At 36.3% G+C, this 24,553-nt stretch overlaps 1 protein-coding gene across 1 annotated transcript in view; it reads right to left on the bottom strand.

The window, feature by feature from the left end:
* POLN (DNA polymerase nu) overlaps positions 1 to 24,553 on the bottom strand; it is a 107,393-nt gene that overhangs the window by 9,661 nt on the left and 73,179 nt on the right. Inside the window, exons 18-21 of the mRNA XM_075092047.1 lie at positions 22,110 to 22,241; positions 19,091 to 19,201; positions 15,310 to 15,388; positions 3,793 to 3,860 (exon numbers count right to left, since the gene is read on the bottom strand). Of these exons, the coding sequence (XP_074948148.1) occupies positions 3,793 to 3,860; positions 15,310 to 15,388; positions 19,091 to 19,201; positions 22,110 to 22,241 (390 nt within the window). The remainder of the gene's footprint in view (positions 1 to 3,792; positions 3,861 to 15,309; positions 15,389 to 19,090; positions 19,202 to 22,109; positions 22,242 to 24,553) is intronic.

Raw genomic sequence — 24,553 nt, 5'->3', positions numbered from 1 at the left:
AGGTATTCTTCCAAAATACGGGTAACACCTAGCTTAAGTTACATGCAGGATTTTGTGCAAAAGTAGGTATTAGAAAAAAAGAACACCTTATTGCTTGCCCATTGTTTATCAAATTCAAAGACTCAAAATCATCTGTGGAGCATAGATTATTAGGTGCACTAAAAATCTGATTTCTGTATACTGAAAAATTCTTATTGCGGCCTATGAAGTCCTAAGCAGGAATAGAGAAAGCATCAGCATTATGATTGCCTTGTGGCAATTCTCAGCCTGCACTTGGGAGAGTCTTAGAATCAAACAGGTATTTTAATGTTGTAAAACAATACAAGAGAGACACATAAGGGAAATGCTGCTGAGAAGGCTTATGTTCTGCACTATGACCTAATTGAAATAATATGATTTACCTCTATGTTCTTCATTTATAAATCTTAGAAGTATTTTAAGATTTCACATCCATTCTGCAAATAAGAAAACTGAGACACATATATCTGCTATTGCTTTCCTGAAAAAAGTAGATCAGAAGCATGACTGGAATCAGAATACGAACACACTGAACAGTAGGCCAGTGCTTGTTAGATCACACTAAATGCAGGAGACTAACACAGCACTGAACTGTAGTCTATTAAAGCCATCAAGTACTGCTCTTTAGCTTTAAGTCCACATCTTTCCCTCTACTGAGCTTTGTGACTGTACAACTGAGATTTCTCTCTGGATCATTAAGCAGCAGGCTGGAATCTGCAAGTCAGCAGATTCTGTAATTTAGATTTTCTGAATGGATAAAAGCTCATTAGATATGTAAAGACAAAGCTGACAGCTAAAGAATATCAGCAAATAAAAGTAAGAGTAAGGACTTTAAAAAAGAGAGAGAGAGAAGGAACTTTGGGTAAGGGGATGAAAACTGTATCTGGATTTTCGAAGCACTAAAGTGAATTAGGAGCACATATCCTACTGACACTCCTTTGGTTTAAAACTCACATACCTAATCTGTTATCTCAGTTAGCATCTCCTGAAATAATTGGAAAAGATTAGGAGAAAAGAGCCTTCCTATTTAGTTTCATCTGAAAGGAATCTAGGTCAACTGCTCTCAGACTGCTCTCCGATGTGAACCAAAACTGTTCACACCATGGTCTGGGGACAACAGGGAGATCGGCTTCATCATCATAGTCCTGACTGGAAGTTACAGGCTGATGCAGATGCACCCTTTCTCTGCCTATTCAGATCAAGCAAAATCCTCATAAATGACACTGAAGGAAGAGCCAGCTTCAGTCACTTTTAAGCCAACTTGGATTAGTTTTTTTACCAGTAGCAGAACTATTCATAAAACACAGAATCACAGAATGGTTGAGGTTGGAAGGGACCTCTGGAGGTCATCTGGTCCAACCTGCAGCTCAAACAGGGCCGTCTGGAACCAATTGCCCAGGACCATTTCCAGATGGCTTTTGAATATCTCCAAGAACAGACTCCACAGCCTCTCTGGGCAGCCTGTGCCAGTGCTTGATCACACAGTAAAAAAGTGTTTCCTGATGTTCCAAGAGAACCTCCCGTGTTTCAGTCTGTGCCCACTGCCTCTGGTCCTGTCACTGTGTGCCACTGGAAAGATCCTGGCTCCATCCTCTGTGCTCCATCCTTCAAGTATGTAGATATATTAATAAGATCCCCCCAAGCCTTCTCTTCTCTAGGCTGAACAGTCCCAGCTCTCTCAGCCTTTCCTCATAGGAGAAATGTTCCAGTTGCTTAATCATCTTTGTGGCACTTCATAGGACTATCTCCAGTATGTCCATATCTGTCCTGTACTGGGGAGCCCAGAACTGGATGCAGTACTCCAGGTGTGGCCTCACCAGTGATGAGTAAAGGGGAAGGAAATGAATGAATGAAGAAATGAATGATGAAATGAAGAAGGAAATGTGTGTCTTAGGTTGGCCTTTAGTGTTAATGAAAATACATTGTTCCACTCTTCTGTTCCAAGGTAAGCAAGCATATCTGAAAGTTACTGTATTGCAGAATTTTCTATTTTTCTTTGCCTCTTAGGAAAAAACAAAGACAAACCTAAAAATCAATCTTTAATCAGCAGAAAGAAACAAACTTCCATCTTGAACACTCAAGCTTGGCAGCCTGTGTTGAGTGCAGTGACAATTTGCAAGTTATCTCAGACTTCTAGACTGCCCAGGTCCATTACCTAAAGGTCATCTTAGCAACTTCAGTTACACGGTTATAGCTTTGAAGCAGAACAAGGAATTTACAGGTATGTTTGTTCTGTACACTGCACCTAGACGTGGAGATACACAAACAAGTTACACTGCAGTGTGTAGAACAGACACATCTTGAGTATTTGAACTGGACTCTTACTGTGTTTTCAGAAAAAAGAAGCCTCTAGTCATCATGCTTATATAGCAGGATAATTTATTACTATTCTTCATACGGTGGCTAGAGGTTTTTTCCGTTATACTGGAAAAGTATTGGTTTTGCTGAATTTACTACAAATTCATACTAGTAACAGAGATCAGAATTTGATCCAATGAGGGCAGAATCTTTTATTTTCTTTATGTATAAGCAACCGTAAATAATCTTTATCTTTTCAGTATTATACTAGTTTTATAAAATCAGATAATAAAAATCCTTCTACGCTGTCTTACAGATCTCATTCAATATCCTATACTTTCTCTGAAACGATGAAACTATTGCGCTTTTAGACATTGGTCTTTTCTGAGTATATACTGCAATCTGTGATAAATTGTATGGTGTTTTTCTTAATTTAAACCAGATTTGAACTCCTGTATTTAGAGGTCAAATGTTAATATATTAACCTAATTCATTAGAATGCGCCTAATATTTTGAACTTTAATATTTCCCAGGTTCTTTGTTTTGATTAGATGGAGGTTTAATGTTCTCATTATGAGCTAATACTCACAAGAGGGATCAGTGATGAAATGAGACTAATACAGCAAATTGTACTGTTTAAATGAACGCAACGCAGGAAAGTGAAATTAATTTTTTCTTAGGTTATAATGGAAGATATTCTTCTGTTGGTTCATTTACAATATTTGTGACATTATGCTAATTGTTTTAGCCAAAGGTATTGTTGAGCTTCAAACTAGACCAAAGTTTGTGAATAAACATTTGGTGCCTACAGGAATAAACCCACAGCTTACTGGAGAAGAGACCGACAGCCTCACATGTGCCCTCGTTTGCTAGCTAAATTTGTACCAGATGCTGAGACAAACTCTGGCTTAGAAAATAATGTCTGGAAGTAAGCCAGATGAGAGGATAAAAATGTAGGCAGGAACTTTTACTAACCCTTAACCTTGAAAGTTCCATCATAAAGTTCTCTTAATATAAAAAAAGCAGTAAACTAACTTAGAAATTATAGTACATTATATTCTTACATTAAGAATTTCAACCTTCTTTATGTAACAGGCCTCAATCATAAGTAGTTAGGAAGTTACTTTCCATGCCATTCTTTTTAAGCTGGTTTATTTTCTTCTAAACCCCTTTGAAGCCTTTGAGAAAGTATTTTTTCGCTTTACGGGATTCACACATTGGATGAGGGTATCTCGATAAAAAACTAAATACAAATAAGCATGTTAATGAACTCCAGATGAGGAATGTATCACGTTTTATCTACTTAAGAGCCAGCAGTGGAAAACAGTCAGAAAAATCTGTTTAGTATACCTTTTCTTAATCATGAGAATCAATGTGCTGCTTCTTGTTACAGTAATTCTTCATCCTCTGAGAAATCACAGATTATAGGGAGAAAAAATGGGGTGGGGGAGAAAAGGGAAGAGAGATTGTATTAACCTGAAAATTCCTGGATTTGAGAATCTTCTACTTCAAACAACAACTCATCATGAATCTGGGCAATTAACCTGAAAAAGTTGAGAGACTTTAGATAACATACACAAGAAATTTCTAACAGTGCTTTCCATTCATATCATCAACAAATCATCACAGGCACAATAGATATGTTAATATGAAAATAAACATCCTAAGAAAATGGAAAAATCATTAATGGAGTTAAAAGGATTGCTACTCCACATATTCTGAAAACACAAAGGCCATGGTCATAAACCCAAACTGTGCTTGCTACCTTATAAATGTCATTCAGGGATTTGATGATGTGACAAGGTATTACTTAAAACCTATGTAACTTGCAGAAAATTGCAAGAAATTATAGAGACAGGCTATGTTTTGTTAATACAGCTTGTTTTTTCAAGTTGAGCTGGAATAGATGTGGTTGCAAATGGGCGGTTTTACTAATGCAAATTAGGTCAATAATAGTAAGAGAATTTGGCTCACTGGTATACCAACATTAACTCCTAGTTGGCCAGTGACTTGAGTCCTTTCCAGGAAATAATCTTTTCACTTAAGTGCAAAGTAGATGGCCTCATGCTGACAAAAGTGGGTTGAAGAATGAAAACGTAGGTGTAGACACACAACCTGATCTGTTGCCTCTGCTGTTAGGACAGTTGCCTTCATAAGGACAGAGTGTACAGCTGAATGCAGTAATATCTTGAAAGACGTGCAACTACACACGTACCCCAGCTCTTTCAGTTAGAGCTGTTTTGTAATGAATTCATACTGCTGCTTGCTTTTTCTCTTTGTCTGTAGTAGTTCTATATCGATAGCTCTCTTGCGCGTGGACGGTGACTTAATTGTTCAGTTACAGAAATAGCACCCTAAATTGTTGGTTTGGGTGCGATACTACTTTCACATGAAAATAATAACTGTATTTCATCGAATCAAGTCCACAGCAAAATAGATATAATCTAGCACATATAATCTTTCAGTGTAGTTGTCATGCAGGAAGGAAAAACACTGTATATCTGATGAGACTATATTCCTACTAGGTTTATTTTATTACTTCTTTAATTATTATAGCTGGGAGTCTAAGTCATGAAACTGTACCACCTATTTCCAAACTGCTTTGTAGTTTGTGTATAACATTTAAATTAATGCTCATTGTGGACTTTTCTTAAAACCTAGCAGTTATTCAAGTAAATAATTCTTTACAAATGGCTGAAACATCAATATGGTTACTACTTATAACTCTTCACAGCTTTCAAGAAAATGTCCTAAGATAGTTTCACACTGCCTTAAATTACAATGTGACATTGACTAACAGTGTGGTGAGCTCTAATAATAGATCTTAAATTATTAGTCACTTACAACATAGTCAGAAGCAGAGTGAAACAGATTAACATATTTCTAATAGGAAATTGGGACACAGGATACAAAAAGAGATTAAAAGACCGGGATCATCTATAGCAGGAGAATACAGTTACATGAAAAATTACAATTTCCAATGCAAGTAAATTAATTAAAGCAAGAGATTCCTCATAATCATTGAACTTACTTATAAAAAGATATAAATGTGAAAGAATTGTGAACATTAAAACCTCTGAATATACTGTGAATCAATGGAATAAATGAAAATAATTGCATTGATTAAACCAGTGCAATAAAAATGTGATAGACTGGTTATTATTTGTACCAGGGTAGTGTCTCATGCCTTCAGTCGGGATTACAGCACCTTCTATTCTGAATATTTGGTAAGGGAAAGTCCTTTCTTAGAAGAACTTATAATATACATAAAAAAAATTATTAATTTATCATGACTTAGGAATGGAGGAAAAATAACTGGATTTTCAAAACCACCCAGCATTGGATCAACTGATCACCTCATCTCCACGCTAAAAGGAAAACCTGAGTTCAGCAGGAGCAGGGTCTAACCAGATATCAGTGCTACCTTATGTGAGTCAGAAAACCTGTGGAAGCAATGTGGACTGAACTCAAAATTTCTGTCTGAACAGCACGATAGACTTGGCACAAGTCTACATGCTCCAGTTCATCTACTGAAACCAGCACAGCTATTTTAGCTTGGTTCTCCATCTGGGCTAAAGGACCCTGCTTCTCAATGCTTACCATCCTGAACAGCACAGCCTATCAGCGTGGTTAATTTGCCAGTTAACTGAGGAACTGCACACAGCTGCAGAATTACATCTACTCCATCTTAAACATCTAGCGATTAATTTGAAGTTCAGGACAATATTCTGTCTGCTAAAATACAGAACTAGAAGTTAGCATTGCTCTTCTCTTCCTAGCTCTGCTACTCTCCTGCTAAGCAACACACATTCAATTAGAAAATGGGGATAATAGTTATTTTGGAGATGTAAGATCTAATAAATAAGTATTTCTAATACACCTCTATTTTTTAATTAAAGATATACGTTTTAATTAATGCTAAATATTATTTCCTAGCTTGATGCAGAGAAGTGGAATAGTATACACTATTTCTTCTTAATTTTCATCAAACAAGTTAGATTTTCTTTATGATCTCTTATCTCTCTCATCCATCTCACATCAACTTAATGGTTTCTATTCTTGCAGGTTTATAGTACAGGGCCACCTGTATTTTTTCAGGGTTGTTAAAGTAATAACATTCACATGCGATATGCTGTGCCAAAGAAGGAAGCATTCAATTTTACATCAATGCAGATGAAAGAAAAATCAAAGCAATTTACACATTCAAAATTCATAGCTTTCACCATTCCATTGCACGCACGCACCCACCCATTGCACACCTGAGTGAAACAAGTTTGGAAGAAACCTTATACTTTTGTTTAATAGCTTAACTGAGTCATCACTTTGACGGAATATTGAAATAGCAAGCTCCTCTCATTATCTCTTGCTAAAAGCTATGGTAAACTAGATTAGAGACTGCAAACCAGGCAGAGACTAGTATTTGTGTTGTTCTACAGATGATAAGAACGACTATGATTTAGAAGCTAATATTTTATTAAGTATTTTCTCGATCGCCTACAGAGTAGGCATCATTTTTTATGAGTACACACATGATTTCTTTTACTGAGAAACATGACCAGCACCTGAGTACGACTGTCGTGTGGAATGGAGATACTGCTCCAGCCTGCACCTTCAAGTGCAGAAGTATTTCTGTGATTGCCAGTCTGAACATGGCTTTTGACATCAGTTTAGTGTGCCCAGCACACAACTATTATGCTGCACTATAGAATTTTTAAAAGAAAACCTTTTTTAGTCTCTCCAACATTACATTCATCATTCTTTCAGTTTCTTATGAAACAACACAGACTAAACTTCTCAGGCCTTCAGTGGACCCACCCAGTTATCATTACTATATCATCATAATCATATTATTGATTTAATATATGCCAAAACTAATTAATCTCTCATCAAGAGATTTTTTTTTCATAGTATTCTATTTATGAGGCCATATTGATTCTTTATTGTTTGTTTTTTTCCTAGTACTAGGCCAGATAAGAACAAATGAGGATTTTCTTTGTTACTGTAAAGCAATATATTCCAGATCTGGACCTCTCTGTTCTAAACTACAGAATTGCAAGTTTTCCCATGACTCCTTCAAATTTGTTGCCTAGAAATAAGTACACTATTGAGCTGACTTCAGCAAAACAGCTATTACTTTATTGGCAAGAAATTGTATTACTTTACCATTAAAGGAAACAACACTTTGTCTAAACTGCCAACAAGAGTGCTGTGGCGTGACACCCTGCAGACTCTATTGTAGGAATATCCCACAGAAGAGGCCAGTGTAGATGTAGGATAGGGGAAAAAAAGACAAGATTATTATAGTAGTCTTTATTGGAAGCTGTTTTTTAACAGCGATGTGCAGAGTTCTGGGCTGTTACAATGTGCCAAGAGATGCTTAAACTAATTCATGCTCCTTCTATAGTCAGGGGCCAAGGTAGGCTTTACCTTAGGTGTTCTGAATTGACATTGAATTTGAGGGGGTATGACCTCCTAATACAGCTACCCACATTGGATACCTGAAGTTAGACAGAGAGAACAGCCCTCTGTACTTCTTTGTGATACATTTTTGTATCACCAGGGAAATTTTTACTGCTGTTAACAGCACATCCGAAGCATAACATGGTCAAGTCTTCCAAGACTGCTCTGCATGAAGATAATGCAAAATACAAACCACCAATGAATACCTACAGACCAACAGTCAGTTGATTTACTCCATCATTTGGTAGCAGGCAATCTGGACAGACCACATGCCCGTTCCAGACCCCTCATAAGTCACTTCAGTCTCAGTTGCTGTCTCTATTCACTTCCCTCACCACAGCCCCTGACACTCCCATGGGAGGTCTAACTAAGCACCAGGAGCATTAAAAAAGGGAACGAGATGGGCGAAACCACATGTGTAGGGTCTAAGTATATTGCTTAAGGAATATCTGAAAGGAGCTCACATGTTACATTGAGCTGGCTGGTTTAAGAGTATGAACAGAAAATAAATTAAAATAAGGTTTAAAGTTGGGTAACTGAGAAAGCTTTAAGTAACAGATCCAATTGTCATGCATAATACAGTTGGACTCGATGATCTTAAGGGTCTTTTCCAACCTAATCGATTCTGTGATTTTATAAGGGATTAAGGGCACCTTATTCTGACTGAGAACCAGGCTGAGAGCCCAGACTAAAACAGTTTAAGATACTTCCTATTGGTTAGCTCTACATCTTCAGAAAAAAGATGGTGTGACACCATCAGGTTGTCTGACTCTGAGTTAGAGCACTTGGGTAAAATTGCCATGAAAAATTACACATTTTATTTCTAATTCGAAGACATGCTAAGAACTAAATCATACCTGAGCAATAGATTTCCTAAAGGCAAAGGATTCTTTTAGGAGAAGGAGCAAAAAAGTTGGGATATTACAAATCCATCATAGCTCATTTGTTTGCATAAAAAATCTAGTTAAAATGAGAAGAATCCTATAATGCATTACTTAAGAACATAAGATGATGTTAATAGTTACGTTTTTATATAGGTAAAATAAAAAATCTATAAACATTTTAAAAGTTACTAAAAGCACACTACTTTAAAAAGGGTATTAATGATCACTTGGTAGCACAATAAACGTTTAGAAATACTGTAAAAAAATCAGTCATTTTCTATTCACACATGGTTTTCTTCTTATTTAAAAAAGGGCTATGTCCCAGATCATTGACATTAATACCGTTTTCTGATACAACAGTATCAGATTTTATATCCCAAATACTAATATCCTTGTCCATCATCCTGTGTTATCCCCTTTTATTGATGAATAAAATAATCATCCAACTAGTAACATCATGGTTTTTTCATTTTGAATTTGAAACCTCTAAAGGCATAATGGGAGACTTCAAAATTGCTGATAAGAGAGTACTCAGTTAAAAGCATTGTATATAATGATAAGTTTTGAAGAATTTCCAAAAGAACATAAAAGCTGTTAAGTGGTTAGAAAAAAAGGATAAAAAGAAAAAGATATTTTGAAATCAGATAAATGGGGGAATATGAAAAAAGAATAAAAAATTGAAAGATGTTTTATGTTCTGTAACTGAAAAACAAGAACTTAATGACTTGAAAATTTGAGAAATTCATACTTAATAAATTTGCCTTTAGTAAGACAAAATAGTGGTTTAAAAGGCAGGTAATGAAACACATTGCCAGAAAAAGCTAGAATGCTTGCTCATGTCATAAATGAAATGATGACGTACAATGATTTTGGGAGAAGACTTTTAAATCTTCCATTTCAGAACTTAGACTTGTTCCCACAATCAGAGCAAGACTGTCTCCCCACAAGCAGTCAGACAGGCTATCCTACTACAGATCTTACACCTTCCTCCTGAAGCATCTGCTACTGGCCACGCTCAGCAATAATGGACCAGATGGATGTTGGATCCAGTTAATCTTAGAAATCTCTATGTTCCCTACACTAAAGCTGTATTATTTTTTTTCTGATACTACTATTATTACCTGTTATTTAATTGTGCCACAGTTTCCCCAAAAAGTACACGGATGCCAGTGCAAAGAATGCCTATTAAGTTGTCATGTAACTAGGGAACAAGGTTACAGTAACATTTTATAGATTTTTCAAGTTTCTTTTGAAGCTGCATCTGTAAGGATTTCTAATGCGATAGAATAAAAGCTGTAGCTTAAGATATAGCATGCCTGCATAGATGCTACCTGCATTAACTTTAAGCTACCTCTTTCAGCGTTTCCATAATAAAGACCAAGATATTTTGACATTTTAACACAACAATTCAGCTAACCTGTGAAATTTGTTTTCTCAGCAGCTACATCATGAAGAGGAGGAAGCTGAACAGATGGTTAATTAAAGATAATAGAATTTTTGCATGTACCCAAAGTGGTTTAAAACATATCAATCTAAAAGATGACCTACAAAAGGTTTTTATAAATAAAAATTATTTATTTGTGTTGAATGACCCAGAGAAAGGAACACTGAAAAACCTGCCACATCATTAATGTCCTTTTTGGCTGTGATATTTAAGCATATTAATTATATTTAGCTCCTTCTATAAAGAATAAATCATTCCAACTTGTTCTGGCTCACTATGAATGAAGTGTTCAGGTAACAGTTCACCATCTTGTGGATACTTGTAAAATACTGCTTTGAATGCTTGAGGAAAGTAATGATTTTGCTAAGTCACAGCACTCCTAGAAATACAATGTTATTTAGCCACTTCGGGAAGCAAAGAGCTACATGCTGGACTGGGACAGAGGCTATGGAGAACTGACAGCCATTTCTGACATAGCAATATGATCTAGGACGTTTCCTTCTGCTACTGAAACAAAAGCATACACCTGTAAAACAGAAGTCTTATTCTCTCAAGCAGAATCCAAAGCTTTTATCTATTCCTTGTGATTCTATTTCTCCAGTATCAGGCTAAGGATAAAAGTTGACAATCTTGCTAGAGATTAATCCTTTATAGCAGATCTGCAACCATATACTGGGAATTGTGCGCAGACTACTGGAGCAATAGCATTTACTTGAAAATCCTGGAAAATTGCTACAGAAGAAACATGAGTAAAAACAATTCTTTAATTCCTGAAGAAACAGATAAAGGGACATAAGATTTATGCCCAGAATTAAAGAAAATCATCACACATAGCAGCAGCACTAAGCAGTTTACTGAATGTATTTCGTTGAAGCTATGATGTAGTCAAGAAGTTGGTTTTATCAGCATGTCCTTTTGTATGAATCTGAGAAACAATACGCAGTCAATAAAGTACTAATGCTTGAATCCATACACACCTTATAAAAATGCCTATAGGTTCTTGTGTGTAACTAAAACTGAAGCTATTTCCAACAAATTAATCTTTTGTGATTTATCATGTGATTTGTATCTGAAAAAAATCCAGGTCACATAACACAATGCTTGTTCCTGGGACGATTAGGGCTGTTTCTAACTAATTTAACTATCTGTGTAGAAGCGAGCTGCATTTACAGTTCACCAACTCAGAAAATCATTAGTTTGATTAAAGTGTTTGTTCCCTGAGGAAGACATACAAAACCTCCAACATCCCCTGCTATTGAAAAGCAGCTGGGACCAAGAAAATAAGGTTGTGCCTCTTCCTTTTATTTGCTAGCGGCTCCTCCTTTTCGGATCATTCATTTATATCTGGCCTGTTGCTGAACCTGTCTCTTTAACGAGGCTTTGGACATGCTGAGAAGTAAAGCTGTGTGTTTGTGGCACGGATCCAGTGCTGAAGGAACAATAAATTGGTGAGAAAGCAGAATTCCTGGATTCACACCAGATTACTCAATAGTTCTGTAGACTTGTTAAATTTAATTTGCGTGTTGTTGGGATATTATAATCTTTAATGACTTTCTGTGAAGTCCGTGTAGTACCAGGTAGACTTTGGGTAACATCAGTGCATCTTCAGCTTACAAAGGGATAATTTTTACAAGAATTGCTATAAGCAGTGATTCTTCCACAGTTTGCCAGCATCCTTCTTCCTAACCAAGTTTCCATGCCTCTGCCACTGCAATGATGTTTTAAACACTGAAAATAACTAAACTGTCCATTTGATTTCACCAAATACCTTTACACTGTCATCAATTCCATAAATGTGCCTTTCAGCTGCTACTGTATGCTTTGGTCTCACTTCAGAAGTTTCTTTGCTATCATCTGCCTGCCGGAAACATTGTGTGGAGGTTCTTGTGAATTGTATCAGACAGGTAAAAGCTGTCACTTGAATAATTTATGTCAGCAGCACATTTTCAGTAAGCAACTTGGCCATCAGCAGCAGAACAGCATCTTAACAAAGATCTAGGTAATATGGAAGAAGTCTGGATAAATCATTCTGATTACTCATCAGTGCCACACAAAATTCAGGGACGTTAACACTGATGCCAGTAGGTAACCCATACTAATATCAGTTCCTTATCATATATATTGCATTTAATGCTACTTTTCTCCATATCTGTAAAGTCATTTCCAGGTAACTGATTGACTTTATATTGTCAACAGCATAAGTTGCTAGGCTGGCATTTGAATTACAAGATGAAGAAACACAAAGAGAAAAAATGAGAGTGCTAGTTGACAGAACAGTCATTGATAAGTCATAGTGGAACATAGTGTTCATCAAGAGGGCCTCTCTGATGAAGCATCATGAAAATGTAACCTGATTACCTTTCTCTGACTTCCAAATGCAATATCATATGTGCAAACAATAACTGAAAATCTGCTGACTACTGCCCCTACAAAAACAAAGCTTCGTACTGTGGGGTCAGAGCTTGCTCACAGCTGAACAGCTTATAGTGTATGAAAAATGAACGCAGTGCTGTCAGTGGAGAAGACTGCCAACATACCTGCAAACTAACTCTAAGAACTGTAAGATCTTATCTAGAATTTACTTTTTAAAAAATTTATTTCCAAGGTAAGGAATACACAGTATTGGGTGCTAGCCACTACTTGGCTATGCCTTATAGGATACTGTCTCCCAGTGTAAATGTGGCATTCATAATCACTTCTAAAGCATCTATAAAAGATATTTCTCTTTGATATGCTGTTCAAAGTGAAAACCCTGTTTCCAAAATTAGAAGTTCTAATAGGGAAAAAAAATACTTACAAGGGGGTGAAGAGAGAATAAAAGATAGTAGTGCACTGTCTTTGGAATTAGTATGATCTGATGTGATGATAATAGGAGATTGATTGTATTTCTCATTTTGGAAAAGCTCCTGTGCATTCCTACTGTTACAACAACAGCACCAATTATGTCTACACTGCCTTTTAACAATATTTTTCAAAGCGCTTTACAAAGGATGTTAGGATCATTATCCTGAATTGACCGATAAGAAAATCAAGAAACAGACCACTGAAAAAATAACTAACTGAATGTCACCTGGCAGACAAGCAGAAACACCAATTTTCAAGTTTCAGTCCCGTACTCTTTTCACAAGACAACAGTCATGCTTTCAAATGCTACTGTCCAAGCAGGTGAGTGTTCACAGAATTATAAAGGCATTGATTGTGCTTTTCTGACAAGCCTGGCTTGTAGGTACCTACTAAATATTACAGCAAGGACCCATTAGTGACTATCAAAACGCTCTCCTTTAGCAAAGCCATCCACTTGCTAATGGCTGGCAGCAGTTCAAAATTCCAGTTTAAAGTAGTCCATCTCTTTCAGATGCCCTTGCAGTCTTGGTCTTTCCCAGCTGTGACATTTATGATAGGAACAAGAAGGATGGGCAGTGATACTTTTCTGAGGCCCAGTGTAGCCATTCCTCTATGCTTTCACAACACAAGGAAATTCAACATGTAAAACTTCAATACTTCCCCATGTCTGTTACCTCCTTAGCCATTTGGTGACACTACTTCTTTAAAAGAAATAGATTTGAGAAAGGACAACCCAAGTAAAATTTTCTGTTGAGAGGAGAATGCATTCATGAGCGTTATCAGACATGGCATTAGTTGCAAACAACTTTGCCTTTCTTAGAATTAGAACAAACAGTTAGTTATTGAATGTAAAGATCTGTCTGCTAGGTAGGAAATGCAGAGGGGAGTACATTCATTACCCTCTCACCACCTCCACTTCCATCCTCCATTAAAGACTGTGAGCTGCTTGTTCCAGAAGACAGCTGCTCTATCACTAATCTAACTCAAAGTTACACCTGCTACAGAAATTTTCAGCCAGGCCACAGCTGCCAGATTCTGGTCTCTTCATACAACTCAGGCAGTGGGAAGAATTATAATCAGTGCAGAGAATCTGCCCCAAAATGTACAATGCAATATGTTATAGTACATCATCTGACATTTGATACATAAATGTATCATTGTCTGAATGCATGCAGTATCTTCGCCAAAGAACCATTTCCCATTTCAGATTTGTACTAGCAGGCCATTTCTTCTTTTTTAATAGTTCAATGGTATTTTGCTCAAAAAGTTGCAAGAACACTTAAAGAGTGTTACTCAGAACAAGTATTATTTTTGGCATAGGAGCGATGGTACCTTTGAATTCAACACATGCAATTTATATTTGTAATTAGAAATTACATTTTGAAACATTGATCAAATAAGATAACACTGCTGTGTATAAATGAGACACACACAAACACACAGATTATTTATAGGTTAGATATTATGCACACTTGCAAAGTATTTTTGGAAGGCCAAATCCTGTTGCTTTTTACTGACCTAAACTCCCACTGAAGTCCTTAATACATGATTGCTACAGCTACTCCTTTGTGATTTCCCCTTCTGGCTGACAACAGAAACTCTGGTGTTCTGCATTACCTGCTATCTCTGCTTTTATCTGAACTTCTACTGCAAAAATTCATGTTCTACTGGATAGTTTGCTACAGCATTAAAAAAGATGAGAATCCATTTGTTTGGGGCTTTTTTCTGCATGTTTGCCTTCAAAGTATCTTTCTATTGCAGCAACTAACAATGCTCACTGGCTCTCTGCACCATACTCTCCACCTTTTATTACAGGAAAAGTAGACTTCATTATTTCTGCTAGTGGCGTAAGAATCTTGAGGACATTCTGTGATCTCCTACCCAACTATGGGCAGTCACAGCAGAAGAGAATCACGATGGCCTAGCTTTTCTTTAGCAAAGGAAAGCCATCTATAAAAGAATAAAAAAATGTTCATTTATTTTGCTTGAGCACTGGTTTCCTGATTCCTGTTTTTTTCCCAGCCCATTGAATGTTCAATTCCCATTGTACAATACACTCAAAATACAGGAAGGATATGATCAGTGGGCTTGATTTCAAAGATGTGGAACTACCACTGAACTAGATCTGACTCAGTTTAAATGGCCCCAGGGCACTTCATCGCCTTGGGATGGATTTACAGATCCAACCAGTTATGCACAAAGATATAACTTTAAATGTATAAAACCATCCCACAAGTCCTTGCATGTTAAAAGATTCAGAGGCATACTGGTATTTCTACAGCTGCTTAAAATGCAGAAACACATTCATTTCAAATAATTTTGTTTTAAAATCAAGCAATTTTGCAGTCATTCATTACTAACCTGGCTGTTAAAGTCGAAGAAATGACAACAGAGGTAAAAATCTCCACCATAGCCATTTTACAAAGATCAGCTGCAGATCCTACAAACAAAAGTGATCTGCTTTTAATTTCAAGTATGCAAAAGGAAAATGTTCTTGGAACTATGGCATCGGATCAAAAAAACATCTGAGAATTCTGAATTATAAGAAATTGCAAAGCTAGCAGACTTAATTAACGTAATACGTGAAACAGATCATATGATTAATAAATAACAAACTAAATAATTACATGTTAATTAAAACCAGAAAATAATAGTATGAAATTATGTGTTAATTAAAGGTGAATTTGTCAGTCACGGCCATAAGTTGAAAAATTGCTTTTTATAAAAAATGTCTGAAATTACCTAACTCTAAATTGGAATTAAAATTTACCTATAAATCAATTAAAATTTAATGTCACAAAAGGTTAGAACATTGTTTCAGCACTACATTTCCATTTGAAAACTTAATTTTATGCTCTTTCATATTTCCATGTGTATGTAATGTATATTCATTACATTACAGCATAAAGAGCAGTGGTGCATAAAACAGTGTCATGTTACATAATAGATTACGCATTTCTCGTGATCAAGAGGCAGAACGATCCTCCAGGCCTGCAGTTTGGTGAAAGGGTCTGTTCTGAACCATGAAACAGGGGCTTAATACATTTTACATAAAGATTTAGCAAATAAAATACAGAAACAATCCTTTAAGTAAGGATTGCAAGCCATAATTCCCGTCCCTTCAGATATCCTAAATGTACTAGACTGTAGACATCTTTTTGCACCCCCTAACTCAATGAATTTTGAATTGTTTCTTCCAAGTGGTTCAATTTCCAGAGTAGGAATAAAGAACAGCCAGGTATGCACACGGTAAAGGCACTCTTCCCATAGAATCATAAAATCACAGCATATCTCAAGTTGGAAGCGACTCACAAGGATCATTGAGTCCAACTCTCTGCTCCTTGCAAGACCAACTAAAACTAAACCATACGACTAAGAGCATTGCCCAGACTCTCCTTGAACTCCGACAGGCTTGGTGCCATGGCTTGGTGCCCTGAGGAGCCTGTTCCAGTGACCAACCACCCTCTCAGTGAAGGACCTTTTCCAAATGTCCAATCTGAACTTCCCCTGATGCAGCTTCACTCCATTTCCTTGTGTCCTATCTCTGGTCACCAGAGAGATCAGCACCTTCCCCCCTGCTGCCCGCCTTGAGAAAGTTGCAGGCTGTGATGAGGTCCCCCCTCAGCCTTCTTTTCTCCAAGTTGAACACAGCAAGTGACCTCAGCCTCTCCTCATAAAAGCCTTGCCCTCGAGACCTTTCACCATCTTGGTCACTATCTACTGGACACAGTCTAATAGTTTGATGTCCTTCTATATTGAGGTGCCCAAAACTGCTCACAGTGCTCGAGGGGGCGCTGCACCAGTGCAGCATCAAGTGGGACAAGTCACCTCCCTTGACCAGGTAACTGTGCTGTGCTTGATGCACCCCAGGACATGGCTGGCCCTTTTGGCTAAGAGAGAATACCCAAGGGATTGAGGAGATAGGCTAAACACCTCTTCTTTCTTCATAGTTTTCTATGGCAGGCTGCCTTCTCTGAATCCCATACAGAGACTCTGTTTTACTCATTAACTATATCAAGTGCAGATCCACAGCTAATTATTGAGATGGTGCTGTGGTTTAACCCCAGCCAGCAACTCAGCCCCACACAGACGTTTGCTCACTCCCTCTCAGTGGGGTAGGAGAGAGAATCAGAAGAGTAAAAGTTAGGTAGAGCTGCGTTATAACTGAAGAAAATTTTGCTGAACATTGGTAAAGACTATTGAACTTGAAAATACTCAAAAAGAGAAAAAACATTGTGAAATAACTGTGGGAAATCCAGTGATAGTAAGTTAAACTGGAACTCTACGTTCCTCTCAATATTTTCGTGCATCAGAAGAAGCCTTTTGTTATCAGTTGCTGCTACCATAACCAAAATGCAAACTGCTTAAATTAATTAGACTATTAGATATAACTATAAAACACATATATTAATGCAGTTTAGTACACTGTGATAAAATGTTTTAGCATAATTTAGAAAGTTTTTACAGTCTTAGAATATTATCTCATAGCTGAAATCCTGAAAATAATATATCATAGTGTAGAATGACATCTTTCATAAAATTCAGGGATGCTTAAGAGTTTTTAATCCTTGCTTCATCACACCTTTTATTATCACGTTTCGAATAACAGGCTATTTTTCACCAGATTTGTCCTCCCATATATTTTGAACCAACAATGAAATATGTTAATCTTATTATTGTAGGTACATGTGAGTGTGTGTTTCGTAGCCAGCCCTGTGATAGCTGTGCCTCACCTCCAAGCTCTTTGGACAGATGGACACAAGAAAGTGCTGCTCAGAAGGCCGTGTAGCTTTATTAATGCTACACTGTACACTCAGCAGGGCTCGCCATATTAGCTCAAGCATTGTGCCTTCAACTGGAGAGGGCTCCCGGCCAGCTGGATGGAAACCCAGGTAAACTGAACACAAGTCTCTGGAGAAGGTTGTACAGGCATGCTCAATGTTACAAATGTGCAAGCTTTGCAGCACATTTTATAAGGTTATTTTAAAATTCTACAGTTGGGTGCGGCCTACAGCAAGGCAGTCATCACCTGAGCACAACTATTATTCAAGCAAGAGGGTGTATACTAGAATTCTAGATCTGTACATACCCTTGCAGAGATGGTACTTAAATTCTGTTACTAATTATACAGAGTGCCAAATATTAGATAAATACGTAAGTAATTTTTAAAATTAAACATTAAAATGAATAGTATTTGGAAAGGAAAACAAAGAAAAACCACATGATCCTTTCAAAAGGAAAATTCAAATCACTTTATAAAAAGCACACCTTTGCCATGTCTCGAAAGCACTTTTTACTTGCCTGTAAATTGTAGGCTTCCAATGTAACTTAATGAAAACCCTTAGCGTCATCCAGGTAAAAAAATAATTCCTCCAAGGGATAGCTTGGTAGGAGGGATCTCAGTCTTGGACTGCCTGCTCAGTTTAAATTTTTTTCTTTAGGTGGCTAAATTCTGTTTAAACTGAGGCCCAAGCAATTTCAACAGAGTATGTTAATGCATCAGATTAACTAACATTTGAGCACTTTATGCTGATTTTTACGTTTCCAACTTATATGGCAAATTTTCAATGTTTTTCTGAAAAAAACCCCACCTTTTTTCTTGCCCTCCACAGAATTAAGTTTGAATGTCCTTACAAAAAATGAGTTGGGTTTCAAAACAAATAATAACAATGCATGATTCTTGTAATGTTGTATATTTCTTAAACTAAAGCTATCTGGCAAAATAAAAGCTAGAATCTGTAAACAGCATAATCACAGAAACCCTTTTGGAGTAACAATCAAAACCAGAAAGGAAAATGTTTTAAGACAACAATACATCTGAAGCACTGAGTTCTAGATATTTTCTCTATTCATAGTCTGTATTTATACCTATATTTAACTACCAGAGAGCACTATAGTGTATTAGAACATTGATACTGTTATTAGTAGTAGTATGTTACTGTTTACTGGCAATTTCCAAGGCAGATAAAACACATCATTTAAACTTCTCATTTATAGTAACACAAGCCTCGATAGACTACTCTGGTAGACTACCAGAATATTAATTCATTTGAGATTATCAGATTAGTTGTCCATGTAAGCCAAGCACAGATAAAGAGATGGGTAGGTAAGTAGGAAGGTAGGCAGGCAGGCAGTTTTTTACCTTGAACAACGAAATTGACAGCCTGCCTCTCCGCTTGAGTGCGTAGTTTGTAATCCTGTGCATTGATATTAGCCAGTGGTCTTTTACGTCCCATTATGGAAACAACATAACCTTGTAGGATTTAAACAGAAATGAGTATTCTTAGAGTGATTACAATTAAATTTCAAAAATTCTTTCTGAAGATAATATAGATTTTTGTAATTATATGCTGCCTGAGTCAATTTAATATTTTGCCCTCTGAAAACAGTCAAAGCTTCTCTTATTTAAACCTTAAATGTTTATTGTATTTTTGGTCTAAGAACTTTTTCATTCAGAGAATTGGTACTTGTCATACAAGGAAAACATCAGTTCATTAAAGCTGTATTTTCATTAGGAATGTCTACTGATATACCAGTAAACTCTCTCTGTGGGAGGTGAAACTATAAATACCTAGCAGAATTAACTATCCATCAGCAGCCATAATGAGAGCTTTCCATGCAATGAATAGTTTACTTGGGAATAGCATAGACAAATCAATTTGTAGAGTAATTATATCACTAATGAATATTTCTCAAAATTATCAAATGGTTTTGGGGAAAAAAACCAAAGTTATAACTTTTTAAAAATTTTCTTTATGTGGCATTTTCATGTCCCTTTCAGGGCCAAACTTCCTTAACCCTAGTGTGGTGGGTTTTTTTAGTTTAAAAGAAACACATGAAAACACAATTAAAGCTTTATGTTAGGCCTGATGACATATTTTGCCAAAACAATTATTTTGGAGGGCAAGTGAGAGGAGCTAAAAGAGGAAAAGAGATGTGAGGATCCTCTTGTGAATATAACAGACGCAAAACCTTATTGCAACTTATATTCAAAATTATACTTATTTTAAGAATAATCAAAAAACATCCATGTTAAAAATATATTTTTACAAAGACTTTCATTACACTTCTGATCACCTTGACTGTCCATGAATTATCGTTAGATACCATGGAAGTTCAGACTGCCAAAGTGTTTCATCTCCTCTTTGGCAATCAGGATATGCAAGCACATGTGGTAAGGAGAACTATTCAAACACAAAGGTATGACCTTACTATGGACAAGACATACCCAGACTTATGTGCAGAGGATGAGGATGGTTCTGCTGAATTAATAGAGCTTTCTGCAAATTAGTATATTTCCAGCAGCGCTGATACCAAAAGTGCCAGTTTTGGAACAAGAAGCTGAATTAGGATATTCTTTGACAAATTAGTCTTCCCAATTTGTCCTTCCATGAAGGACAATATCTAAAGATGGAACTCTTGAAACATTGGATTCTCAGGGGAAAACGAATTTACTGTAATACCCTTATTTCTGTGCAGTGTGTCTCCACAACAGAATCACACTGGCAATACTCATAGCTGATTAGCATCCCCAAACAAATACCATCTTTCATATAATAGTGGCAGAGTATGCTTCTGTGGTCAAAGATTAATCTGCAAATATATATTTGAATTAGGTCTTAATGTAGTCTTTAAATATGTTGATAATCTGATCAAAAAAACAACAGTATAATAACGTATATACTAATACATCAACAAAAATATCCTCATCACAAATTAATATTATTTATATGTTTATCATGTCTACACAGAGCATCAGACATTCATAATACCTCAATAATATTAGTCAGGTGAGTGCTGTTCACTGTTAAACTGCAGATAAGTAAAGAAAAGTTACCTCAGAATGAGCTTACTAGGTTGGAATGTTTTTGTTGGGAAGTTGGAATCTGAGGTGGATTAACAAGAAAAATATTAAATAATGTTGACCTGTTGTAGATTCTTTTGAGCTTGTACAACCAAAACATTGTTCTTCTACTACTAATGGTTAAAACAATGGTTGATAGATGGGAGTGTGAAGAGGGGTAAGTACTAATTAGACAAGTGTGTTTTGATGACAATCAATGACATCAGTTATGACACTCTTGTCTGCTAAACTCACAAACCTAATTCTTTATCATAGAGGTCTGGTTATTGAAATTCATTCACCTTTAAGAAAAGAATGCTATGTTATTTTAACTAGATAAAAGAAATATATAGTAAATGTGTAATATTTTGCTAGATATGCTATATTGGGCTTAATGATAGCTAAAAACAGATTTTCAGTAACTTCACTTTTCTTCAGTAATATTAATGAATGAAGAAATGCAATTGTGTGGCACAATGACAGTTCATGCTTCCAGTAGATTTTTAAGTCCTACAAACTAGGAGTACTATAATTTTCATTACTAGAAGTCAGCTATATGTTCCTTTCATGACACTCACCCATAAAATGATGGGTAATATTATATGGCAAATTTACTGTTTATTGCTACAAAATGTCTTGGTACAGTATACTGTACTAAGAAACAAAAGAAATCCATTTTGACAGTTCTGCTAATAAGCTTTTAAAAGAAATAGTTCAACCAGCTGTATTTTCTCTCCTCAAATTACTGTACTCTTAGGATTCACTAAATATAAATGAATATGTAGGCTAACAACAAATCTGATACAAAAAGAGTTTGCAGCTGCAGGCTCCAAGAAGCACTCTGTACACCCCTGTCATCACAGATACCACCTGAACTTCAAGAATATAAATTCTGACTGATGCAAAGAAAAAATACTTTAAAAAAAACTGGCTCTGTAAATTGGCTCTTTTGACTAAATGTCTGAACTTCCACGGTCCAGCAGCCATGTAGCATATTTAGTGAGTAAAAGACTCCTTGGGCTTTTTTGTGTTGGGAGTACATTATATCTCAAAATGATGCAGTGTAACTTGACATTAAGTAGGGTTCACTCTGAGAACAGACGTCTTACTCTGTTAGCATCTTTCTGAGAAAAGGCAGACAGGTTTAACCAGCTCCTCTTAGGGTTAAAAGAGAAAAAAATCCTGATTCACCAAGAAATGATATTCTTTTTTCTTCTCCTATAACTATCCGAGTTTTGGTCAAGCTGAATCTTTGCCTTCACCACTGTCATACAGTGCTGATCACTAAACAAAAATATGCTTACAGAGTTTGGATTACCTTTATTTCGGCATTGTTCAATGGTTTTCTTTGTAAATTCATGTACTTTCTTGTATTTTTGCATAAAACTCTCTATAAATTGACTGGCTTGAAGAGGAGTAACTCCCAGGCTGTCAGCAAGACGTTCTTTACCTGGTGATAAAGAAATTATCTTTATTATGCAATAAAGCAGAACAGAAATCCCCTACATACAAAAGCACTGTTACATTCACAATTAGTGGAATTAGTTAAACTTTACTTATCTCTATGAAAGAGAACGGACCTGATATACTACAGTCATATTTCAACAAAGCAAATGTTTAGCTTTGAGCTTGACTGTTTCACCGAAGTTACTGGATTAAGAATGTACATAATAAGAAGTATGTAATTAAGAAATTCCTAGTTATAGTGTATACCTACAATGTGGTTGAACTCTCTTGTTCACAGAGTAACTGTTGCTTTAAGTATAATTTTACTAGTTCAGCGCTGAAATCTGCAAACGTTGAGGAGCAGATAAAGAACTTGAAATCAATTTTAAATAAATGTAAATGTGAATGAAGATCTGAAAAAGGATGGAGATGGGATGGTTGAGTTTAGCTAGAAGTTTTAAAGTTTTAGACTCGGTATAGAAGTCACAGGAAAACTTAACTACTGAAGCAATCAGACCAAGTAGCCTGATTTTAGAAAGGCAGTTAGGAGTCTGAGTCCCACGGATTTCAAACAGTCTTAGGCTCCTCAATATCTGTAAAATCGGGGTCCAAGCTGTGAGATAAAAGGGTTGGAAAAAGAAAAAACAGAAGTGAAAAATTATTCAACAGAGAGAGAAAGGAGTAATGGCTTTTGGATAGAATATAGATGCACAATAAATGTTATGTTGAATCTAAAAGGATTTCTAAGATAAGGTGGAAAAAAGCTGAAGACAGTTTTCCAGAGTGTGAAAATATAAGCTAAATGCTACAGTTTAAACACATTTATAAACCAAACAGTTCCAGTAAAAATAAAACATACATCCACATTAGTCATATGAGGTTTGAAAGACAGATACAGCTATGTCAGCTGCACAGCAACACAAAACCAGCATTGTGTCTGCAAATAACATAAGTCGAGAGGCAACGTCTCAAGGCACCAAAGTCATAGAACAGTTATTGTCACAGTAATGCTGTCAAGAAAAATTATGTAGCATTTTTGGAAGACAGACGACTTCAGCCACCTAAATGCCATCACTGTCAGTCTGATGTGCATTTCAGAACAATTCTGTAGCATTTTGTTCTCAGTCATGCCAGGATCTGCACTGAGCTGCAGGAACACCCGTATAGGCCAGGTGCTAGAAGAAATTCACAAGACGTCCAGGATGACTCTTGCTGAGCTATTGACATCTAATTAATTTGGGGTGTCTTCCTGGGTCAGCAAATGACAAATCTATTTGCTAAAGCACATATTGCTAACAGCTAGGAGACTGCTGTGGCTTCCTTAGAGAACCGTAGCATCTAAGTTTGTCCTAGTTATCCATCTAAATAACCATTGATATACAGAATTAAGTATTGCATAAAATAGCAGGAAAATTAAGCCACGATATCAGTAAGGAAGTCTGAAAGATTCCAGGGAAATGCAGTTCCTGGGAAGCAAAAAGAGGAGAATGTACAGCCATGTAATTGGGTTAGATTATGTTAGATTATGTTCCACAATGCAGGAGCACAGGCCATGTGAAGCAATGCTCAGGACTGGACTAAAGCTTCCCTGAGCACTCTCCTTGAGTTATCTGTGCCAGGGGAATTGTTAGCAGCAGCCTACGAGTTTCAGTGTTCTCCATTCTGTAATATCATCTTTCAAAACTGAAAACATCATTAGTTTTTCTGCTTTTCATTTAAACACCTTGACATCCCTCTGTGTCAATTCAGGGCTTGAACATACTGCCATTGAATTAATTCCTTATTTTACAGGTGTTCAAGTTATCTGTGCTTTAGTTTTACATGATGAGCAGAAGTAGGTGAATTAAATTGCTCCAAACCAAGCAAAAGACAGTAATACTGTCACCCCTCTCAATATTCAGTGTATTTATTAAAGTACCAACTCCTAGACATAATGAGACTCTTCTTTCTCTATTATACTATCTTCTATCCTCCAGCATTATAGAAAAGACCTTGAATCAAGTGTAACCTAAAGCTAAAAAAAATAAAATCACTATTTACTACAGGGAAGATTTCCATTAAGTCCTGCAAGCATAATACAGGCAAGCTCCTCAGGGAACACTTCTGTATTTTTCAATCCCAAAAGAAGTGAAATAAATAAGTATTATTCACACTCTTCAGTTGTATCAAACTGTCTCCTTAATGAAAAGTTAACCATCCTTTGAAGGGAGACAAACTGTGGGTGGAATTCAGTCCATCAATTTCAGTTATCTAACAATTATTTTTTTGTCAGCCCAGTTTCCATCTAAATAGTTTAATCATATCATTCCATGTTAT

The sequence above is a fragment of the Phalacrocorax aristotelis genome, chromosome 4 (genome assembly GCF_949628215.1).
Source record: "Phalacrocorax aristotelis chromosome 4, bGulAri2.1, whole genome shotgun sequence".
Taxonomy (NCBI): Eukaryota; Metazoa; Chordata; class Aves; order Suliformes; family Phalacrocoracidae; genus Phalacrocorax; species Phalacrocorax aristotelis.
The sequence above is the reverse complement of the archived record's forward strand: the minus strand, read 5'-3'. Positions and strand labels throughout refer to the sequence as shown.